This window comes from Poecilia reticulata, chromosome 16 (assembly GCF_904066995.2).
Source record: "Poecilia reticulata chromosome 16, P_reticulata-male-v2, whole genome shotgun sequence".
Classification (NCBI taxonomy): domain Eukaryota; kingdom Metazoa; phylum Chordata; class Actinopteri; order Cyprinodontiformes; family Poeciliidae; genus Poecilia; species Poecilia reticulata.
Genome location: NC_088845.1, coordinates 4,287,456 through 4,311,535, shown reverse-complemented (window position 1 = coordinate 4,311,535; position 24,080 = coordinate 4,287,456). Strand labels below are relative to the sequence as shown.

General features: G+C 36.3%; 2 protein-coding genes across 2 annotated transcripts; both read right to left on the bottom strand.

Moving 5' to 3' along the window:
* On the bottom strand, positions 1-13,648 carry capn7 (calpain 7). Its single transcript, XM_008430840.3, has 21 exons — positions 13,270-13,648; positions 12,915-13,023; positions 12,087-12,244; positions 11,920-11,987; positions 11,375-11,599; positions 11,126-11,212; positions 10,668-10,794; positions 10,257-10,342; positions 10,074-10,167; positions 9,637-9,783; positions 9,256-9,362; positions 9,040-9,160; positions 8,755-8,899; positions 8,063-8,162; positions 7,544-7,679; positions 7,380-7,455; positions 6,950-7,095; positions 6,017-6,079; positions 5,766-5,896; positions 4,546-4,638; positions 1-2,833 (listed from the first exon to the last, which is right to left on the bottom strand). Exons 1-21 carry the CDS (start codon positions 13,369-13,371, stop codon positions 2,689-2,691), a joined length of 2,466 nt encoding a protein of 821 aa, XP_008429062.2. The 5' UTR covers positions 13,372-13,648; the 3' UTR covers positions 1-2,688.
* Positions 13,649-14,442: 794 nt separating this feature from the next.
* Positions 14,443-19,421, bottom strand: LOC103477623 (uncharacterized). Its single transcript, XM_008430839.2, has 8 exons — positions 19,064-19,421; positions 17,901-17,978; positions 17,415-17,495; positions 17,011-17,124; positions 15,455-15,796; positions 15,196-15,359; positions 14,981-15,093; positions 14,443-14,900 (listed from the first exon to the last, which is right to left on the bottom strand). The coding sequence occupies exons 1-8, from the start codon at positions 19,131-19,133 to the stop codon at positions 14,774-14,776; spliced, it is 1,089 nt and encodes a 362-aa protein (XP_008429061.2). The 5' UTR covers positions 19,134-19,421; the 3' UTR covers positions 14,443-14,773.
* Positions 19,422-24,080: the final 4,659 nt, after the last annotated feature.

The window sequence follows — 24,080 nt, the reverse complement described above, 5'->3', positions numbered from 1 at the left end:
TGATATAATCATGTCCCTGTATTTAAAATTGAGTACATCACATCAGTCTGCTCAACATTTAGTGCAAGTTCTGCAAACATTACATAAACATTCATACAACAGGCTGGTACAACATTATCCTGCTGCATTTGTAGACCACTTCGCTGAAAAATAAATCAAAGAAATAAAATAGAATGACAGAGAAAAATGGCTTTTATGACAATAAATTATGTATCAACCGGTACACAGAAGTTTTGAATAATGGACAATACAAAGAAACGCATAAAAAAGATAATTTTACCCTTTAACAGCCCAGCCAACAGTTCATTTACAGCCAGTCATACTACTGAACATGGTGGCACATGGTGAGTCAAAAATATGGGTTTAAACCTTTAAATCAACTTGAGTGTAAAGAAGCAGAACATTGTGGTCAACAAAAGTCCGTTTTATGCTGTATGGTCAATATTATAGTCAACATTTGGCACACAGCATTCTGGGAAATCTAATGAGTCTGAATGGAAAGGTCATGATAACTGAAAGCATAGAATATGTGAGAATCATCTGCAGATCTAAAACTAATGACGAGTCATGTAACATGACTAAACATTTTCAAAGAATGACTAAACATTTTTTTTGAGTAAACAATAATCCCTAGTGTCATGATATTCAGCTTTTTAAATTGAAAATAAAAGTAAACCCATTTCGTCCACTTTGAAGTATTTCTGGAGTTTAGCAGCAACACGGTATGTTTTGCTGTGATGGAGCTCCTGACTCCACAACATTTTAGTTAATTCACTGAAATTCAATTCCACTGCTGTAGTTTGATGATAAACATGAAAAAAAGTGCAGCACAGTAAAGATAAACAGAGCATGGATACTTGGCAATAAAGACTCAGGTAGAGCACATACAGTACAGTGACACCTGCCAGAAGCAGGCGCTGCAGTGAGACTCACTCAGCACCACACTGAGACACAAACAGCAGACATCATTCAGATGCCGCCATGATGGATTCCCTGTGCTACTCCTGAGTTTAAAAACCACAACAAGGTTCTGAAGAAGAAAAGCTTTTCCTGCTATGTGACATTGTTAGCAGCCAATTGGTGGAAACACTTTACAAGATGTTACCATCTCAACAGGTTTTTCTTCATCATATTAAATAACGGTTGACTGATTTGATAACTAACTCAAGGAAACATTTTTTTTGTTTCTTTTTTCTTGTAGATGCAGAAGTAAAGCGACCTCATGAGCTTTAGGGACTTTAGAACCAAACTGTGATTTTGGGACACATTCAGTAACTTGGCAGCCATTTTACACCTCTACTTAAAGCACATCTACATGTGTGAAATCCTTCATCTTTTATTGTTGTAGATTGATCTCACATTGAAAAATGCCCCCATAATAAATAACTGTAACTGAAACACTTTCATTCATGATTTTAATCGACCACTTCCTGTTTCTTTGGGTCTAAAATGTGGCATGAGACCCATTTTTCTTAGCCCCTCTTAAAAAAAACAGGAATGACAGAAAAAAAAACATGAAAGTAAGGCAGATGTGTGCTGATGTTTTTAAGTCTACAAATGGCAACAAGAACACAGGGAAGGGAGGTCAAAAATCTTCTTTGTCAATTATTGTTAAAGACCTGCATTTCATTTTCCAGTGTGTGATTATCCTATTGAAATAAATACTAGTATAAAATTTTGTGAACAATATTTTCTTTTACATATTTGTTTGTAACATGAGAGATCGTTTGTGAAAGCTCATCCCAATGCTTCTACTGCCATCTGCAAAAATAAACCGCCCCCGGTCAGAAACAACCAATCAGAGCCAGGAGGAAGGTCCTGATGCAGTCGATCAACGTTATGTAAGCGCTGCTCGGTGTGCTAAAGGTGGAGAAGCAACTTAACGTTACAGAGAATCTGTATCCTCCTTCACCAGTGGCCATGCTAACTAGCTCCTTGTGGTGAGCTAGAAGGAGCGTGTGAGCGCTGTGTACACGAGGATGATTAACAGCACTAAGACCCACCTCCCGGCTCTGATTGGTTGTTTCTGAATGAGAGCGGTGTAATTCAGCAAATGATAAGAAGAGGATCGATATTCACCCAGAATTACTTCAAGATATAGTTGTTTTCTCTGAAACTTATTCAAATATGATGTACTGATAAAATTAATCTCTAATTTCAGTGGATTAGGGAAAAAGTAAAAAATAAATTGTGGACCTGATTCACATAAAAAAAAAAAAAATAAATAAAAACCACTGTAAAGTATGTTGTGCAATTATTCCACACTAGAAAAAAAAAAGGGTCGAATATCTCATGAAAACTGGTCTTTTGACATCCATGCCAATGATGAGTGAACATAAAATGACCAGGGTAGAAACTACCTTGCCTTTGTGTTTTTATGCCAATGTCTTGTGTCCCGTTATCAAATTATTAATAATAGTTGTTTTTCATATAACTATGCATTATTCATGGTTCATTTAACAGAGACCTTCATACCCACCATCTGTCCATTTAAACTTGGAGAGGCTGCACTGTGTGAAGGCAGGGGAAGTAAAGCAGCAGTCACTTTCTGAACTCCTGGAGCTGCAGGAAGCGCTCATTATTCCATTCATTTTTAAACTTCAGTTCCCTGAAGACCCCATAATGCCTTCCTCTCTTCTTTACCTTCCTGACCCTCTCCGTTTGGTTTTTTTGTCCTGCGCTCCGTCTTCACTGGAGCTGGGAGACTTTGAGGGGGGAAGTGCTGGCAAAGTCCAAGAAGAAAGGTCCTTCCTGTTTAGGCAAGAAGGTGGTGGGGGTGACGTTGTAGATGCCTGCTGGGACGTGGTCCAACTCCATGTAGCAGAAACCGCATCTTTAAAAGCACAAAAAGAGAAAATCTTATTAAACAGGAAGTTCGATTTTAGGTGATACACATGAACTGAAGCTGCTGTCTGAAGTTTTCTATAATTTAATAGATGTAAAATATTAGAGCCGTTATTTAAGCTCATCATGCCTGTTTGTAGTTAATGTCTTGTGGAAAAGGTCAAAAAGATGTTATCTTCTCCACTTGATCATAAACTTTGCTGATTCATCTCCAGAGCTCTTAAATATATAGTTTTCCTTCTAGTTCATTTTCATAAAAGTAATAATTCTGGATTATGAGATGAAAACATTTTTACAGAACTCAAAGGTCAGGGATCATTTTAAAGTCTTTGTAACATTTGAACTTTTTTACTTGCTTACACATACAACCACAAACAGCAAGTATTTGACAGCTGGGAAGTGAAAGGAAAATAGCGGCTAAGCCTGGATCCAGAAGCCACTCATTTAAATAACCATATCAGGATAAATGTATCCATCTTGATACATGTGTTTCTGACTTCTCCCTTTTTATTAATGTTGTTACTTTACACAAAAACATGTTGCAATCAATCCTACATTTGCCTTCTGCCCTCTGATACAGGATCTGGGTCCGAGATGGCAACACCACAAAGTGCTTCTTAAATAGTTTAGGACAGTGGTTTCCCAACTTTTTCTGGGCTCCTCCCCCCCATGGATTACAAATAGCTGTCTTTTTGAACGACGTTTGTGGGAGGGAATCGACTTTTATGGGGGAAAATGAATGTACGTAGCCGAACATAGACAACATCAGTAGCCTACAGGCTACTTGTTAAGCTTAAGGTGATGTATTGATATTATGATATTAGCTAGTCATCATTTAGCTAGCATTACCTGCATCCAACAGCTTTACTCAACTCAGTCGGTTAGTTTGGGGAAAAAACTGAAAAGTTTTTTTACGTTTTACTGGTTTGCTGTCATGACTCTAACACACCTGCATAGCTCTGCACAGCAGCAGCAGGTCTCCTTCACTGCCGCACAGGTGTAAACCCAGCGTGAGTGTCGTAGCGCGAGTGTCTTAGCGCTCATGTTGCGTTTAAAGGTGGCTTGGAAAAACAGGTTACCACACGTTAACAAGGGATTAAACAATTTGAACTCCTGATAAAAGTGACAGAGGAGGCAGATATGGGAAGTGCAGAAGCCCCTACTGTATCAAATTGACAGAGGAATAACAGAGAGTTGGCCATTCTAAGGTAAAAACCCAGCGCATACAGGGTTCATGTTTTTCTTTTTTTTTTTCCATCCAGACGGCTTCCTGCGCCCCCCCTGCAATGGCACGGCGCCCCCCCCCTAGGGGGCGCGCCCCACAGTTTGGGAACCCCTGGTTTAGGACATAAAATAAAAAAATGCATATTAATTTTAAGAATTTGAATTTTATCGGATCATATAACAATAACCTAAGTAAAAAAAGAAAATCTATTCAATGTTTAAGTAACCATGGTGAGAATCAATTGCATCCCAGGTTTTCAGGTAGATTTTTATAAATTAGTACTTTATCAAATCTAATTTTTGTACAAAATTTATAAATCCAGCTGATATTAAAAAGACATGTTTTCATGGTAAAAGGAGATCCATTTTTGAAAATATAACATTTTCTGACATATCTTGCATGAGGCTTTAAAGGGTTTTAAGTAGAACCCACTTAGTTTAATTACATTTAAATATAAATGTTGTTAGAGAACAAACCTGTAATCTCCACTGTTCTTCTTCTGGAAGGAAGCCGCTCCTGCATCACCCACCGTTGACACGGTTACCATCTCAAACCCGACACTGTACTGCCTGCAGGCAGAGTGCAAAACACAGGGAGAGGAAGAGATCACTAACTTCAACATATACTGGAAACACATACGGGGTAAAAAAACAAAAAAACAAATGGTAACTATTCATTTTCAATGTTTTTTTTTTTTTTTTTCAAAAAACAATAATTGATACACTAAGGAAAATAATTCAACTGGAATTAAGTTTGGAACAAAGTCAAAACATAGTTTTTATGTTAGAAGAGAGTTTATCAGCTCCACCTGAACAGCCAATAAGGTTCATGGTTATTCAGACAATATTTTAGCTGATAAAAACATCACTTTGTGTCTCTTGTAAACCATAAAACTATTAACTCTCCCACTGCAACTCCATGTCTGGGATACATTGTTTATCCCCGTTTGCTTGTCAGCACTACAGAATCTGTATCACAATCCTTAAGATGATACAAAAAAACACTTTGAAACCCTGAATAAGAGGTTAGAAAAAGAACTAAACTTTCTGTCTGTAGCAGCATGGGTCAAATCTAGTCAAGCAAAGGATTGCATTCAGTTGTGGGAAACATAAAGCACTTAAACCAAACCAGGAGGATTCAAAACACCTAAAACATCCCCTATATTATTTATATTGCCATTATTTATTAAAGAAAGATATGTGTTGTAAGAAAAACTCCACTACTTCCTTATGATTTCAGAGGGAACTACCAGGCAGGTGTTGCAAATTTAAAGCAGTTGATTTTTGACCGTTAACACTAAGCATGAGTCAGGAGTCGGTACCGATCAAATAGGTCAGACACTCACTGACAAACTCTAAAATAAAAAACTCCATGATCTGACCATAAACTCTGCATTACACCTAATCACTCTCTAGAGTCAAATGTGAAGCCAGAAAGCTGAAGGTTGATCAAAATTGGGTCTTACAAGGAAGAAAGCAAAGCCTTAAAAAACTAGTTATTCGAAATATCTCCACTTTTAATGTGAACGACTGCTTAAAAAATGTTTTTAAAATACAAGTATTTTCTGCTAAAACTGAAGACATGGTGTGCTTTGTTTTTGCCATGAATAATTGATGTAATGCCATCGTGGCCAAAATACAGAAACATAAAAGGTCAAAGGGAAACCTTGTAATAGATTTTCTGGTGCGAGTCTGACCTGGAACCACGCAGCTCCACCAGCAGGGGGCCGGGCCGCTCCAGGTTTATTTGGTAGATGGGGTTGTTTTTGTACGAGTCCTTGTAGTTCCCACAACCGCCGGCGCTGACTCCTTTCCACTGGCCATTGATCTGAGGACAGAGTTACAAATATAATCTGCTTTGATCAGAATGTTGACCTAACATTGGTAAAATGTTCAATCTGCAAACAACAGAGTGCACAACAAATCACAAACTGCATAAGTACAGTACCCTTTTAGTGTGGGTGAAGGGATTTGGGATTTTGGCGAAGGTGAATTTGCATCCAGTGTACACCTGCATAAAGACAGAAAATCAATTATTGGATTAAAAACAACAAACTCTTAATTTTGCCAAAAAAAATACGAGGCATGTTTTCTGATCTTTGCATTCTTGAAGTTCCTGAGGTTCTAAGTTTATTCATAGTTTATTCATGAACATGTTCTCTAAAAAATATTAGCTCCCGGCTTTGATCTCTGCTGAAAACTCTTAGCAAGAAGGAGTTCAATCAGATTTCCTCTCAGAAAACGATCAAAGCTGAGGGGAGATTGGAATTTCTCTTCCTCGGATAATTTTAAGGTAAAGTCTAAAGTGATTAGAGCAAATGCAACGGTGTTAAACATAAAGAGAACAGATCTTATAGCCAACTCATCATCTCCTCCCAAGAGCATTTTGCAGTGAGGGAGGAAAGTCTATTAATTATAAAGTACTGAACAGATCTATCTGGGTCACGCGTGCACACCCAGCAGAACACTTAAAAGACCTCGACTCGCTCATCCAGCCTCAGGCTTTTCACAGGCATGAGTTCGGCTGAATAATAGAAAAGGGGGATTTTAAATCACAGTGAGAAGATGGAAGTGTGAAAAAGTCACTGCTACTAAATGTCTATGCAAAAGAGAAAAATTCTCCTCAACGTAGAATGAATGCATTGAAATAAGACTTTTATCGAACAGCGCTTTGTGATTTTATTATTTTAATTCATGCAAAAGCATCTTTATTGTTTAAACCACTGAACCAACTTTAAACTTAATCATATTCACCCGAATAATTTGCCAAATAAAAAAATATGTTCTAAAACCATCCAGGATTGCTGATTTTTACTTTTAAATATGCATGTACAGAAAGACAGCGAGCCTTTAAATAGCAGCTCGGACAGAAAGTTCTCACCCGCAGAGTGTAGTTGATGGTGTTCTGCTTCTCATACTGAGAAACCACGAGTGTGAAGGTGTGTGTTCCTGCAGAGGTCAGCCGTATCTTGGTCAGATAGTGAGGACTGTTGATGCGGATCCCATCGATGTAAGGAGGAGGGTCGGCTGCAGAAAGTGATCAATGCGGAAAAACTCAACACCACTGAATGATTTTGCTTAAATGTCAATTAAATTGGATTTTTATTAATCAATTGTGTTATTCCTAGAGTGAAATATTCATTTAGAAAGATATGTTTGGCCTTTACAGTTAAATGCATTTGTTAAGAAAAATTGGTTTTCTCCAACAGACTGTTGCTAAAGATGCCTGACTTTGAGGTTTGACTTTAGGTCAAAGGTGAGACAGATCTGCACATTATCACACCTCAGCGATGCAGGAACGAAAACCTCACCTGGGTAGTAAACCTTCTTGCCTTCTGTCTTGTAAACAACCAGTGTGATAAACTCCCTGTTTTGAGCAAAATCGTCCTGTAGAAACAAACAAACTCAATTAATCAGCAAATTAGGTTTAAATAAAAAACAAATATGACATAATGATGTTCAATCCGGTATTGACCTTGTCTGTGATGTGTCTGGTGAGCAGCACCCACACAGCGGCTCCCCCTGCTGGACACTGGACCTCCAGCTTGTACTGAGGATTATTTGCGAGGCTGTAGACGTCCTTCACAGGTCCCTGCTTTCCATCCCAGCTACTGCAGGCGGTTAAAAAAAAGAGATTTCTTTGGTCAAAATAACAGATTGCAAATTTAAACACGTTAGTCTAGGGACAAAAGATCCTACAACCCAATGAAACAAACTTATTTTATGTTTGAACCTTTATTCTGTTGTAAAAATATAATAAATAAGGCACAATCCTATTTTAATGAAAATATGAAAAAGCAACCTGAATAAGTAAAAAATGCAAAAAAGCAATGAGTATATTGTTATTTCTGAAGATTTTCTTTCAATAACATCAAATACTAGATTATTGAGTTTTTAGTTTTCAATAAATATATGGAGAAGACAGATAAAAAGTCCTAGTTGAACATGTTCTTGTAACACATAAGCATGATTTGTACAGTAAACAAAGAAACACCTGTGAATACAGGAGGAGTCCTTAAACAGTGCAGGGTTCCAGCTTAGATAAATGACATCATAGTACTGACAAAGATCCTCCCATGAAATCCAGAAAACCCCTAAAAACAAAACAGAAAATTATTAAACAAAGATTTATAGTTGTTTGTAAATTTGACAGTTACTATACAAGAAAAATCATTTTTAGAACTGCATCTTTTCTTATGTTTATATCTCAACCCATACAGTAGACTGCCAAAAATATTGAGTCACTTGTTTTTATTTTGACTTGAGAGACATCCAGTTTTTATCATATAGAGCTGAGTGACGTCAGCCCAATTTTAACATCAAAACTGTTTTGGAAGGTTTAGGAGGGATTTATGGGGAGTTCAAACTGTTTGTCTAGATTACATTTATGAGGTCAGACATTGCTGTTGATGTGAGTGTTCAACTTACATTCTTTGATCTACTTCATCTCAAAAGGTGCAAAAGGTAAATGTAATGTTTCTGTGCTTATAAGTCAAGTGGATTTATCATTTCTAAAGTAATGCATCTTCTAACACATCTCTAAAGCACACAGTGCACTATTTTGTGTTCTTTATCTGCTTAATATGTAAATTTTTCTTTCTTTGATGTCTTTGAGAAGGGAAATTACAACAATGATTTTAGCCTAAAGCCTGGTGAGAAGGTGCTTTTATGTGTGCAGTTTGATACCGTTATCAAACTTCTGAGCTGTCTTGGGGTCAAAGTTGAGGTATTTAAGGAGCTCTGGAGTCCAGTTTTTCTCATCTCGCTCGCTGTAGCGCCCCTTCCACCGCAGATGACTCCACGGATTTTTCAGCTGCAGGAAGCGCATTCCCTGCAAGCGCAACAGACACAATGGAGCAAAGTTAATCCTTATGGGTACCAAATTAATTTGAAGCAACTGTGATGTGAAATAAAATGTTCATAAATGTCCTAAAACTCAATGTTCTGCATGGAAAAGTAATAAATACTAACCTTGTATTCCCTGATGTCAAGAACTGCATAGGCATGTGTTGGCACTAAGCCCCATCTCTCCCCTTCCTCCTCAGTCATCACTCCCGTTGCCGTGGTGATGAGAACTTCACCCCTATGAAATCTGGATGAATAGAGAGTCAAGCAAAATTAGAGGGAGGTTAGATTAGAAAAGAAGAGTTGTTGCAAAAGTAACAGTGTGAGTTGGTGTGTTGTCACCTTTGGAAGAGCATGCGGAAGGTGTCTTCCTTGTTGAATGACTGATTGTCAGAGTGCATCGCGATGCGCTCAGGGATCCAGCCGGTGAGTGCATGCAGATCAATATTCTAGAAAAACAAAAAAATTTAATTTTAATCTTTAAAAACATCCAATTTTGTTTCAAACCTGGGCATATGTCCACAGATTGTAGATACATGTAATAAAAGATCCAAATAGTACACAATACCACATGTTGTTCCACTTTAACAACACTCTACTGCGAAGTGTAAGCAGCCCCTATGAGCTATTTGTGAGTTTTTTTATCCCTCTAAGTAAATTAATCTGAGGAGTTTAACAGCAGCAACACCAAACTGAAAAACAGCTTGATGCTCTAGTTCTCACCGAGTTGGAGCCGGGGAAATCATAGCCACCCATCACCTTCATGTAGGCCTTCTCTATCAGGGAAACCCATAACTCATTCCGGTTACTGGAGTAGGAGCAGAGCAGCTCTCCGTTACGATCCACTGGCAGGTAGTCATCAATAATCACCTGAACCAAAGATAACGATCAGCGTACAAAAAAAAAAACTATGGAAGAATTCTAGGCATTTTATCTTTATATCAGCGAATGCTGTGTCAGTTGAGGCCATTTACAGAAAAAGAAAACAATTTCAGTTTCTGTTTTAACACAGACTAAAGCCTCTTCTTAAGCCTGGATTTAGACTGTTTTCATGGCTCCTCAAAAAATCTCTGTATACAATAGATGGAAATGTGCTGTACAAACATCACTTTTCTTCCTTGATAGTGTTGTTAGTGGATAGTGGATGATTGAAGTCAAACCTTTCTGGGCACTCCGTTGATGTGAAGTTTAACCATGTACTTTCCACAGGGATTATACTCTGGCTCCCCTCGCCTGTTCTGAGGGTAGATTATGCTGCAGCGGAGAGCAAAACTGATGATTTCTGATTTCATTTTCTACATAAAATATTAGCAGCTACAAAAAAAAAAAAAAAACATTTGTACCTGGTGATGAGTTTCTTGTTGTAACGCCTCTCATAAGCTGCACTGATGGCCAGTGACGCCACAAATGAACAGTCAGAGACCACCGTCTACATAAACAGGGAATTAAAGACACAAAAAACAGTCATTTAAATTAATGTTGCTATAAAATCTACATTTTTATAAGATTTTGTCAGTTTTGCATCAATTCTCAGTGTAACTACATTATTTCAGTTCAGCATATTAACATGTTTCTGTTCTGCTATAAAGTTGTAAACTTGGTGATATTGCACCACCTACTGGGTGAATTTGGAATTTGCATATAAATATACATTTTATGATGCCATTATAATGAATTACAACAAGGTGAAGTGACTACACTTCTAGCCTAAGAATGTATTGTTAGAAAAAAAAGCACATCAGTTAAAGTCTGACCTGTTTGATGCTGAAGCTGGACACAGACATGATCATGGTGGGATTATTGCAGATCTCGTCTGGTCGAACCCAGCGGGAGAAAATGGCTTTCTGTTTGGGTGACAGGGCGAGTTTCCCGGTTTTGTCCCTGTGGAAAACATTCATTTGAATTGAAGCAGTCAGATGCAAAAAGCTTTGTTCAACAATCCGATTTAAATCCAGATTTCTCTCTAGTTAAACTAGACCAAAGCTTTTGATTCTCCACATTTGGCAACCAGGTGTCCCGTTTAGTGTTTACAAATTATTTTTGTACTTTGTGAAAAAACCAGTTGAGTCAGAGGTCTGGCCTTTTATGCTCATCAGACAGTTAAACAAATTTAGTTTACCAATATATATTTTTAGACCATGAATATAATGACAAAACCTCTATGAAAGCTGATATTAAATTTAAACAGGTGAAAAAAATCATTCGGACTCACGAGAAGGGCACAGGGAAGGCAAATCGTTCCTTTAAGTCCACACTCATGAAGGGCACATAGGCGATGCCGTTGATTGTAGATGTACTCCTGCAAAAGAAACCAGAAAACTGATTGCAGAATCTTTCATACCCAAACAGAAGATTCAGATCATTACTAATCAGAGTTTTAAAGTTCAGACAGGACTCAATAAAAATGTCATAACTCTTTATACTTGGATACTTTTCTAATGCGTTCCATTAGCCGTCTCACCTGAGGACCTCGATCTCCTCCGATGTGTACCGCTGACCCTGTGGTTCACTTGACTGGACCGCTCTGATTGGTTGAGGCTGCTGTCGGTCATGGAGGGAGAAGTCTGGCCCAAGGGGGAAAAACTGACGCACCTGTCCACCAGAACCAGCGCCGCTGCTGGGCTTCGTTCTGTCCTGAGACTGTGCCGAGTTCGTTTTGGACTGCGACTCTTTAAGACCTTCCGCTCTGCAAAAACAGGCATGCTCACTGTCAAGTCAAAGCAACCCTTGTTGTTTTTTGTTTCTTAATAACTAATTCAACTTATTTAACCCTTATTTTTAGCTACATTTATTTTCTGCTACGATTCATATGCAAAAAGGTTAAAGGTGATTGACAATGTTCTTAGCACAAAAAAGGCAAAAAATTATGTTATCCTTTATCTTACTTTTTGTTAAATTTTTGAAACACTTCTGACTAATATAAAGCAACAGCTCTGGATGGTCCAAAACAAAAGATTAAAACTGTTTTGTGCAAACATTTTAGGAAATATCAGCACCAGAACTGACCTGTCCAAAGCTTGACGAGCCAGCTGTTTCAGCTTCGTCTGAAGACTTTGGTCTGATGACTCGTTTGACTAATGGAAGAAAAATCAGAACAAAGGTATATATAAGGTAAGATAAGTTACCACCTTTGACTGGGAGGAGGACAAACATTTATAAACAAGAAGAAATACCGTTTTGATGCACAGCTCCACAGCCTGAGTGTACAGCTCTATAGCTTCATCATCATTCCCCTTCTCATCTTCCTCAAAAGCCTGGGTAACTAGGAAGTGGGCACGCTCCAGATCCACCTGATGGCGGGATTTCAGCGGGTCGCTCTTCTGGGACTGGACTGGGGTCAAAGTTGAACATAAGTAAGGTTTTTTTAAGCTAGACTGGTTGGCCTTAAAGGGAACGTCTTGGGCTTAATGTGCATTTTTTTATCATTTGAAGTGTTTTATAAAGGTGTAGTTTTGGCCAACATGTAAATCTTTAACTGGGGTGAAAAACTAATGCTGCACATTTCAATCAACACACCTTGCTCACAATGGATTCTTTTTCGTCAACAGGTATGAGGAAGACGATGAGAATTCATTGGAAGAAAACTTACTACAGGACAGCAAAATATTTGAGACTGGGCCAGATTTTCCAGATGAATGATAAACCTACTGCATTTGCAGGGGGCTACATAAGAAGAGTCCGGATTAAAATAGATATGTTTGACTTGACAAGTCAAAAGACTAAATTCAACTGAGAATCTGTGGCCAGAACATTGACCATCCTCTGCATCCAAACTGACTTTGAGTGGCTTTTCAAATGATTTGTAAAGAATTTAAATAAATTTTTTTCTTCTTCCAATTCACAAACTATGTGTACTGTTTTGTGTTGGACTATCCCATAAAATATACTGAGGTTTGCAGTTGTAATGTGTCTTTATACGGACACCATACCAATCAGTGGTTTGGTGAACAAGGAGAAATAAGAGAAAAGCATCATGTTTGACACTTGTCAGGTGAATTTACCTGCATTGTGGAGAGCTTGAACACGGTCCAAGTATTCACTCACTTTGTCCTGGAGCCCCTCCAGTTTGGACCCTGCCATGCCTGCATATATCAGAGCTTGGGCTGCCTCCTTTAACACACGAATCCAAAAAAATAAATAAATAAATAAATAGTAATAAAACACAATTAATGAGTACTGTCAGGACTATTCATATGATGTTATCAAAACATAAAAAAAATAATGCTCACATGGTGAACTGAAACTATACAGATTCATAAATGTAATTAAGAATCCAGTGAATAAGTGAAAGTGAACTTAACTACAGGAAGCATACAGCGACATGCTAACCATGACAAGTAACAGCTGTTTACATACCTTATAATAAAACACAGCCTCATTATATTTGGCATTCTGGTCATAGGTTACAGCAGTTTTCGCGAATTTGAAAGCGTCGACTTCCAGCGCGGTACAGTCCATGTTGAACCCAACTTTAATGACAGAGCAACGAGCTCTCTGCTAGCCAGTGAACAGGACAGCTAACCACTGTTTTAAGTAAATGTTTACCTTAATTCACCGCACAGTTACCTTAATCAACTTCGACTGCCCATTTTAAAGGTTATTCTGCGTGTTCTTTCCAGTAAAACACAACTAAGTAGACTGGGGAAAAGTTCTGCGTCTCCTTATGATAAATGACTACAAAACCAGCCGACATCAAAACAACCGAGGAGTTTCCGGGAAAAAAAACAATTTGCGCAGCCGCAATAGAGGTCTCAGACTCGGCTGTCTTGTGCTGCGTTTAAGAAAAGTAGGAAAAATAATATTTGAGCGATGTTGTAAAACTAATTTTAACATTGTTCTTATTAGTAGTAAAATGCGATGTTTTATTTGTTACTAAATAAAAGATTGCGTTGAGGAACACCACGAAAAAATTGTTTCAACCTTTTAAAACTTGGTGTAGCAAATCTTCATCAAAAAGTTTTTAAAATGTGAGAATTATTTCAACCAAAAGAAAATTGGAGCAGTGTCTATTTAAATATATTAGTTTTATTCTAATTAATACATTAGTCTAAGAGGTCATATAATGAATATGGGTGTAGTTTTCTGCCCAATCACTTATTTTTAATTAAAAAAGCTTGACTTGCCAGTTCCGATTTTGGCCAATACCATTTTATTAGTCTCAAAAGTCACTAAGAATATTTCTGAAACATTTCACTTTTCCTTTTTTTTTTCTTCAGTTTTCGAGTCATTGATAAAGCCGCCACATAATAGATTTTATGTATAAAGTATTAATGTTAAACCGACATTAAAGTATACATAATGCTGGAAGTAATTGATTGCTTCCGGTTTTATCGAGTTATAAGGGGCCTGGAGATAGATATATATCACACTTTTCAGATATATTTTTAAGAATGTTGAAATGGATGTATGGCATAGATTTATGTTGATCTATTCCATAAAATCCAATTGAAATGCATTCAATTTTGCGATTGTAACATAACAGATGTGAGTTGGAGCATCATTACCTTCTGTGAATATTGTCAAAAAACGGAATTTACTAAAGTTTTTTATTTACAAAATAAATTTCTTCATAAAGAGCAAAAAAGCATTTTATCCAAGTAATTCAGAAAAAAAAAACAACTTTAGGAAAACAATCAATAACTCACAAGTAACAGAAATATGTCACCGCCTAGCGGCCAAACTGTGGTAGTTTCTCAAATACAGCAGGGAAAAACATTTTTAAAGTTATCAAATGATTCTTTGCTATTGATAGAAGAAAATACATTTTAGTGTATTTTAAAATAAAATAAAATAAAATAAAATAAAACAAAACATTGATATGTTCATACTTTTAAGCCTTTTTAAAATTTGATTTCAAGGTTTAAACAGACAACGCCTTCTTTTCACAGATCCACTGTTGGTTTTCATTGCACCGCACTGATTTCCATCCTTGTTTTTCAAGAGAAATAACACATTGATTGTCATTTTCAGGTTGTGGAATCCAGCTGCTGCAGGAAAGAAAAATATTAAAAGTTAAAAAATTATTATTTGTCTTTATTATGAGAATTTCTGAATATGTGTCTCTTACTGGTTGGTCAGTTCACTTCCATCGATCCACTTCCATTTGTTGTTCTCTGCTTTCAGGCCAATCCAGTATCCTTGAGTCCCTGAACTGCCCCAACTTTTCTCAGCGACAAAGACCTAAGAAAGAGAGAGATAAAACAACAACAAAAATAAAAAACATGAGAGATATTCATCTGGTTCCCGTTCTTAGAACATTTTAAATATGCATGAGATCATTACCTTTTCAATTTCATCAGAAACAACAACCAAATCGGAAACTTTTGCCCTGCAGTCTTTTCTGGCGTCTTCCCAGGTTTTCCTCTGAGGACTCTCTGCGTTGTTTATTGCATAGCAGCTGGACTGAGAGGGAAGCCATCCTTTCTGACAAGATTCGCATGTGCGTCCTGAAACAGCAGAGATTCAGAAGTAAACAAGAGACCTTCATTTTTATATTGTTTTTTGCCAATTTTTGAGCATAAACAGTGAGATCTGAACATACCGTTATTATCTTTGGGACAGTATGCATCAATGGCCCACTGAGCATGGCTGACGTTCTGTCTTATATCTAGGTTTTGTATTTGCTCTGTAAGGTTTCTCCTCTCTGACTCCAGCTTCTGGTTTTTTTCGGTGAGATTCGCGACCATACTTTCTGAGACAGTAAAGTTTTTTACGAGACTCTCAAACTGAATGGTCAGATTGTCGTGATTCTTCCTCAAGTTGTCAAAGTCTGACGTGAGTCTGTTGTTGAGGTTCGTCAGGTTGTAATTTTCATTCAGAAGAGCCGTTTGGTTGCTTTTTAGCTGGTCCCACTCAATGTTGACAGACTTCGGACGTACTAAAACTGCATGTTAAAAAAAGTAGCAGATTGTAAAATAGTGATAATGCAACACAGGACTTTTTTCAGCACATTACCACACTTGAGAGCTATTTCCTGTTCTGTAAGCCTAATTTTCAACCAAGTTATACTCTCAAATATATCAACCCTGTCAAGGAGATTTGATCTCATCTCCATGTAACTTGAATAGTAGTTAAATGAAGGTTAGTTGGATCATCAAGGAAGCAACATATTTAAAAGCCCATAGAAGTAAAATTGCTAAAGTAATGTTGAGATAGAAAAAAACCCTCAATATTTTCAGCTAGAAAAAAACTGTCTTTTGATCTTGTTGTATAAAACTCTGTATTGTATAAAACATGTTTTCAGTGTGAATTCAGCATCTTCTGTGACCAATTCCTACTGTTTTAATAAATTACATTTGGAGAACAGTCAGTTACCTCACATTTTCCTTTTTGGATTAAATACATAACATTTTTTATAACCTGACAGTAAAAATCACTTATTTAGAAATAGATGATACATAATTCAATCTGGTGTGACTCTGATGGAGGGAAAAAAAACGATAAAAAAGGGTTTATTGAATGAATTAAGTTCTTTGGCGCTTGAACCCCGGCGGAAGACATTGTGTTGTGGAATGCAATGAGCTTGTCTTTTCTTATGAAAATCTTTTATTTTTGAACTAGGAGAGTTTTTCACGTAAACAAAAACCAATTTAAAATTCTTCTTTTACTGATTAAGGTGCCTTGTTGTGTGGAAAATCATCTCCAAATAGAAGAAGTGGTTATTTTCACAGCAGTCTATCTGTGTAGGTTGCTATACTTGTGGTTTTTTGTTGTGCTACATCTATCACATAGTGGTCAGGATGTTGTACATAAAGAGTTTCTAAAAAACTGATGGTAATGCTTTTGTTCATGTCAAACTGTCTGAGAGTTGGCAATCCTACATTAAGTGTTCATAATGGTTGGTGGAAAACTTTCTTCAGGAAAGAAAACAAAGTCCTCAAAGTTATTTGCAACAATAATTCCATCTGTCTGTTAAACAGTCACAGCCAAAAACTCCTTCAGGTTTAGGTTTTCCACTGTTAATGAGCAAATGAATATTAAACAATGTCATTCAATGAAAACACGCAATAGAAAATCCCATAATAAAGGACAGTGCACTGTGCTAATGATCAAATAATCCTAGTTATTTGATCGGTTTTGCTTGGTTTTTATACTTACAGTAGATGCAGACTGCTATGACTCCCAACACCACAGAGACAAACAGAGTCCCACAGCAGCAGGCCGCCTGCTGGTACCATCGACGTCGGTCTTTGTTCGTATCAGGCAACAGAACTGTGGAGGATAAACAGCAATGTCTAGCAAATTTATTCACATTCATTTTGTTTCCATTTGTAAAGAATAATACAGCAACAAAACGTAAACAAATAAACAACATTTTGATAAACAAAAGGAGTGATTTTGTTTCTGGTGCAACATTCATTCAAACGAGCTCCAGTTTGTGTTTGCAGGATTCAAATAAAGCAGAATGTTGGTCAGATTTTGAATGTTGATATAGAAATAAAATTAGCGTTGTACTTAATTGTAGCTGTGCTTTTTTCTGCACATTTCCCATCACAACTTACCATTTATGTCAAGAGTGTTGTCACTTTTTTCACTGCCTGTCTTCAGTTCGTCATACACAATCTCCTCCTCCTCCTTTATAGCTGAAGGATTAAACAATTAAAAGTCAGTTGTAGAACTAACACAAACCAAACAGCAACGTTTTCATTGTTACTTTCTTCAGAATCAGGTCTTAAAGGGGAAATAAAACCAGCTCACTTTAAAACCCATGGGTACATTTTCTCAAGACAGTAAGTGAAAAAAAAATGGGATGTGTTTTTTTTCATAAAGCGGAAACATTTGAAGAAATAGATTACAACAACCAACAGAAGATTTTGTAAGAAGAGTTCTAAGTAAAGCTCTGCAGTAATTATGTAATATTTCCTAAAATGCCAACATTGCATGAACAAGGCTGATGTTTTATTTTAGCTTTTTTGTGTTCATTTGTAAGAAATAATTCAAAGTACTGACATCCAGACTAGGGTCTTTATGTTTGCTTTACAACTTACAGTTTATGTTGGTTTTTTCATTTGCTTCACTGTGGACTTTCACTTCGCCATACACAGTTTCCTCCTCCTCGTTTTGGACTGAAAGATATAAAAGTTCATTTTATCGTATTTCATTATTATTTTCCAGATGTTATTTTCTAATAAACATGAAAAAAAATCTATTTTCTTTAATAAGTCTTCATTTTTATCATACAGCGTCTTGCAAATATATTCACATACTTTTAATAACCGTCCCGAGGCAACTGTCCCATTATTGACTGACACGGTGCATATTATGGAAATGAGATTTAAGGGTGAAAAAGACCATCAGAAAGGAGAAATAATCTCTATTTCTGTCTTATTTTCCAAATGAGACAGTTGTTTGCACTGGATGTAATTTAATGTCATCAGAGTAAAACTTACTTTTCACTTTTTATTTGAAATATCTCAAAAACCCTGTTTCTTTCAAAATTATTCACTATTTTGTATTGGTATATCATTAAAAAAATCCCAATTAAATATTAAGACTGTGATAGCAACAAGACAAAATGTCAAACAAGTAATTGTACATTTCGAAGAACTCTTCTGTACAGAGGTCAACAGGATCTCTGAAAAATCACTAAGATGACAATAATTTTATGAAGTTGCAGTTCTTATTGAATTGTGTAACTTTAGTTTTTTGTTGTTTGTTTTTTTTACTGGGAAATGCTTAAGAAATACATGTCATTACACATCCTCTGGTTTTAGGATATGGCAGTTATAATATGATTAATCTCAAGTAAGACGAACATTTTAGAATTTCCATTTATTAAACATTTAAAATCCAACCCCGTCAAAAACGTTTCATTAGAGTTAATATTCATCCAGGTTTTATAACCTTTTACGGGTGAACTTGCCAGCTGGCTTTAGCTAAAACCAACACAATTAAACAGCATTTGATTGAAACAAATAATGTTTTTCTAATCAGTTATAGTTTCAAACCTGAAAGTAAAACTCTTAATTTAACAAAATATCAACTGTCTGGTTTTTAAATTTATATTAAAATGTTTCGACAAACATGAGCAGAAACAAACATTATTTCCATGGAGATTTGATATATAAAGAAATATGCAGACTACCTTAGGTCTTATAGGTAACTTATTACATTTAGGGTGTGCAAAAAGAAGAAAAAAAAGCTAACTTACCCCTCGGCTGTAATTTATTTTTAGCTTTGAATATAACAGACGTGTAGGTAACGTCCTCTTCTTCCGCCATCACAACAAACTTCTTAGAAATATCAGAGGCTTTATGATCTGTACACAGACTCTCCACTGCAGCCGGGTGTCATTTAGCAGAAGCGGTTCATTCTTCCTGCAGCTCTTAAGTGTTCAACTTCTGCTTTTGTTACGGGAAGTCATTTGCATTTATGTCATGTCTAAAAATAAGTTCAGTCATTCAATGGGATGTTTATATGCTATGAAAAGCATAAATAAATAAAACATGGTTACACAAATATCATATGTGGCAGACAAAATGTGTCAATGTGAAATTCAGAATTTGAATGTTAAAACAGCGTGGAATAATCAAATCAACTCCTCTGTCACCTTCACTTCTGTCTTTAGGAATGACAGTGAGACAGTAAATTAACCACATAGACATTATAATTACCTTCTTAATTAGATATTGTATTTGCCTTTTTATTAAGAATTTAATTAATTATTAAATGATATGTACAAAAACAAAAGTTATAGCTTGGATATTTTGCCACCAGAGTAAAAGACAAAGTCATTCAAGAACTAAAACCTCTGATATTCATTTTTCAAAGTGAGGTTACGCTTGGATGTTAAAATAATTTCAGAATATTGATCAGGGTTATTACCAGGATTTACAAAGAAACCAGAAAACATCTAAAACAACACATAGGACAAATTTGAATTGTAATAATATGATGCCATTGTTTACTTGTGTGTGATTTAAGATTTTATTCATAACTTTTATGAAAAAATTTAAACTTTAACAAAAAAAAGCAAATTATGTTGTACAAAAACAAGAATTATGTAGCCCAGTTTAAATCCATAATACCACCTCCCTGTTTTCACTTCTTTGTTTTTAATCTTTAATGACTCATTTCTCTTGGTTTCACTCATTGATTACTCTTAACATGTGACAGCAAAATCTACTGCCAGAAGTTGTCATTATTCATTTATGTAAATAATTAAACTGCAGGTGAAACAGAACAAGCCTGCCTTTGTTCAGACAGCAATGTTCATCAGGTTCCCTTTTCTCTGATGAACTGAGACAAAACCTGGTCATGTAGGAGTTAACATGATGCATTTCACTACAATAAAAATACCTGGAAACTCTGTTTTGTTGTTGCTTTTACCTGTTGTCCAGATGTTCAAAGCTGTCTTCTGTCTATCAAAACTAAATTTAACCCATTTTGCAAAGAAAAATTATGGAAATGTTTTATTTGGACATGCAAATTTGGTGGAAACATAAAACTCACTGTTACAATTAGAAATATTGTATGATTTTGTTTCAAAATAATCACTTTAAAAATATACACTATAAACATACACAAAAATGTTGAAAATAGTTGAGTAAAGCCTCTTTTTTTCCTGAATATAATTAATATTTCAATAGTTAAATCTTTTTAGTAGACCCATGCAGTTTTGGTATCATCTAATATTACTGTAAAACCAGGTTTGTACTGTTCTATTAGCTTAGATATATGAATGTTATGTTGCATTATAATTGTGATGACTTATATTTCCTAATAATTTTCTAAACTGGATATTTTGTCTGCTCTGCTTATCTAATATAAAAATAATATTGACACATTTTTTTTATCTCTATAAATTTGCCTATGTTTTACACATTTATCTGGCAAACAAACACCTTTTAAAAATACTTTATAAATAGTAGAATATATTAATTATTCAAAAAAACGTGTTTATGACTTAAACTTCAGTTACACTTTTTGTACACAATATGTCTACACCTGCTTCTCAAGCTTCTGCACTTCTATTTTCTATTTGCAACTTTTTAAATCAAAAATAAAAATACAGCATAAACCTGAATCTACTCAGGAGAACATGATAAAGGGAAAGTGTTCCTTCCGAAAGCAAATTGTTTTCTTTAATATAGACAAATTATGATCTCTGTGCGGCTTAGGAACAATATAAGACCTCCCTGATGATAAATAAGCAAAGTGACAGAAAAAATAGCAAGAGAAAAACATTTGTATTCTGTGTGACCTTTTTGAACACACAGAAGCAACTGCATCTGAATACATACACTCATCGGCCACTTTATTAGATTCACCTGTGCAACTGCTCAATAGCGCAAATGTTGAATCAGCCAATCATATGGCAGCAACACAGTGCATTTAGGCATGTAGACATGGTCAAGACAATCTTCTGCAGTTCAAACTGAGCAAGATTTAAGTGACTTTGGTCACAATGGTTGTTGGTGCCAGTCCGGCTGGTTGGAGTATTTCAGAAATCGCTGATCCACTGAGATTTTCGTGCACAACCATCTCTAGTGTTTACAAAGAATGGTCTGAAAAAGAGAAAATATCGAGTGAACTGGAGTTCTGTGGGTGCAAATGCCTTGCTGATGCCAGAGGCCAAAGGGGAATGGCCAGAGTTTGAGCTGATAGAACGGCAACAGTAACTCAAATAACCACTAGTTACAACCGAGGTATTGTTGACAATGAATAATTCTGTGTTTTCCTCCATCTCTTTTAGCTATTTGCATACTCATATACACATACATGCATACACATAGAGGCCATGCGCAAAACATAGGTTAAAGGAAATTACATGTTAGAGAACACCCACAAAGGTAAGGTAAAAGGAAATGACACAGTAAGGAACGCACTCCTTAGGGCATAGCTTAGATAGAGGCAAAAAAAAAAGAACTAGCAACTGTTGTGAGGTGCCATTTTGCTCAGCTAGCTCATAAAGATAGCGTGAGTAATGGACTAGCTGTATTCTGGTATTACTAAATGGAATGCATGAATTTAACTCACTGACTCTTCTTCAACCTCATACATCAAGAACCTAGGTGGAGAAAGGATAATTCTCCTAATAGTATGCAGAAGAACATCTCTGAATGCACAACATGTCGAACCTTGAGGTGGATGGGCTACAGCATCAGAAGACCACACCAAGTTCCACTCCTGTCAACTGCTGGAGACTGAAGCTACAGTTCGCACAGACTCACCAAAATTGAACAACCGAAGATTAGAAAAACGTTGCCTGGTCTGACGAGTCTTGAGTTCTGCTGCAATATTTGGATGGTAGGGTCAGAATTTGGCATCAACAACATGAAAGCATGGATCCATCCTGCCTTGTATCAACGTTTCAGGCTGGTGGTGGTAGTGCAATGGTGTAGGGGATACTTTCTTGTCACACTTTGGGCCCATTACTACCAATTGAGCATCGTGCCAATGCCACAGCCTACATTAATATTATTGCTGACCATGTTCACCCCTTGAAGACCACAGTTTACCCATCTTCTGATGGATTCTTCCAGCAGGATAATGCGCCATGTCATAAAGTGCGAATCATCTCAGACTGGTTTCTTGAAGATGACAATGAGTTCACTGCACTTTAATGGCCTCCACAGTCATCAGATCTCAATCCACCTTTGGGATATGGTGGAATGGGAAATTCGTATCATTGATGCGCAGCCAACAAATCTGCAGCAACTGCTTGATGCTATCATATGGACCAGTCTCTCTGAGGAATGTTTCTAATACCTTGTTGAATCAATGCCATGAAGGATTAAGGAAAAGGGAGTCCAACCCTGTACTAGCAAAGTGTACCTAATAAAGTGGCCAGTGAATGTAAACACAAAATAGGCTTTCCTTATAGCGTAAAATTCCTTCAACAACTATAATCGATTAAAAGTTAAGTAAACATTAATGTGTAAATAATCTGTAAGTACTGGACCTGAAACAAGTAATCAGAAACAACTCAGAACTCCAAACTCTTGAACAGTTAATGTGTGCTACTTAAAGCAAGACAGTATTTCTAAATTCTTGTCTTTAATCAGGTTTAAAGTTAAAATCTCTTCATGTGTGAACAATAAATATGAGAAGCAGAAAGTCTTCTCATATTTATTTTGTATTAGAAACTTATTTTTTTTGTATATAACTTCTCTAAATCTAAATCCTTAATGTTTTAAACAGATAAAGCCTCTTTCTCACATATCCATGCGTTCTTGTCATTACACTGCATTGTATTCCAATCTCGGTTTTTACGAGAAGTTACACAGTGACCTTCAACGGCATTCTGGTGCTGTATCCAGTCTCTAAAAAAAAAAGAAAAAAAAAAAAAACATGTTAGATCAATGCTGATAGTTTTGTTTATAAAAAGTTTAAGAAATAATGTGTGTCTCACTGATTGGTCAGATCACTTCCATTGATCCATTTCCATTTCCCTCCTACAGCTCTGAGACCAATCCAGTATCCATTAATCTCATTTTCAGCCCAACTTTTGTCATCAACAAAATCCTATGAAAAATTATAAAATGTTTACATATTTATTTCAGTTATATGATCAATATTGTATGAATGAGAACTGAATGAACTGACATGATTCTTCTGAGGAGAACATAAGAAAAATCATACAAATTTAAACTCTCCTGTCTCTAAAGTCTCTGAAAATTTATTATTCACAGGGGGTGTACCAATAAATCATCTGGCCAATAAATCAGTCCTGTTTTCCTTAAAATCGGAAACTCGTCGGTTGACCAATGTTTAGATATCTGATTTTGTTCACATATCGATCTATCATCGTAAAGGTCTGTAAATCAGCCACTTTCCGCTTTTATTCTGTCATAATAGAGAGATGACTGACAGACTTGCACACCAGGTTATGTCTGCACATGCCTGGTTAACAATAATTGTTCCAATGTTGCCAATTCTGCAACTTTGCCAATAGTGACTTCTCAAACAACAAAATTGGTATCGGTCAAAATTGTAATCAGTAGGTCAAGCTTTTTTAAAATGTGTGGTCTGATAGAAAAGTGCTGTAGCTGCACCACTACTAAATACCCAGAATTATTAGGAAGGCTATTTTTTAGCCCTTGCACAGTTGTAATCCATAAAGCTGGTCCTCTAATACCTTTTCAGCCTGATTAGACACAACAGTCAGATTTGAATTCTTTGTTTTGCAGTATTCTCGTGCTTCTTCCCAAGTTTTCTGTTCTGGG

Coding starts and splice junctions, on each gene's coding strand:
- LOC103477623 (XM_008430839.2), bottom strand. CDS start 19,133: ATGGCGGAAGAAGAGGACGTTACCTACACGTCTGTTATATTCAAAGCT. Junction 15,797..17,010: donor CATAGCAGTCTGCATCTACT/GTAAGTATAAAA, acceptor TTTAACATGCAG/TTTTAGTACGTCCGAAGTCT. Junction 14,901..14,980: donor GGAAGTGAACTGACCAACCA/GTAAGAGACACA, acceptor TCTTTCCTGCAG/CAGCTGGATTCCACAACCTG.
- capn7 (XM_008430840.3), bottom strand. CDS start 13,371: ATGGACTGTACCGCGCTGGAAGTCGACGCTTTCAAATTCGCGAAAACT. Junction 9,784..10,073: donor TCAACGGAGTGCCCAGAAAG/GTTTGACTTCAA, acceptor TCTTTGGTTCAG/GTGATTATTGATGACTACCT. Junction 6,080..6,949: donor CCATCAACTACACTCTGCGG/GTGAGAACTTTC, acceptor GTCTTTATGCAG/GTGTACACTGGATGCAAATT.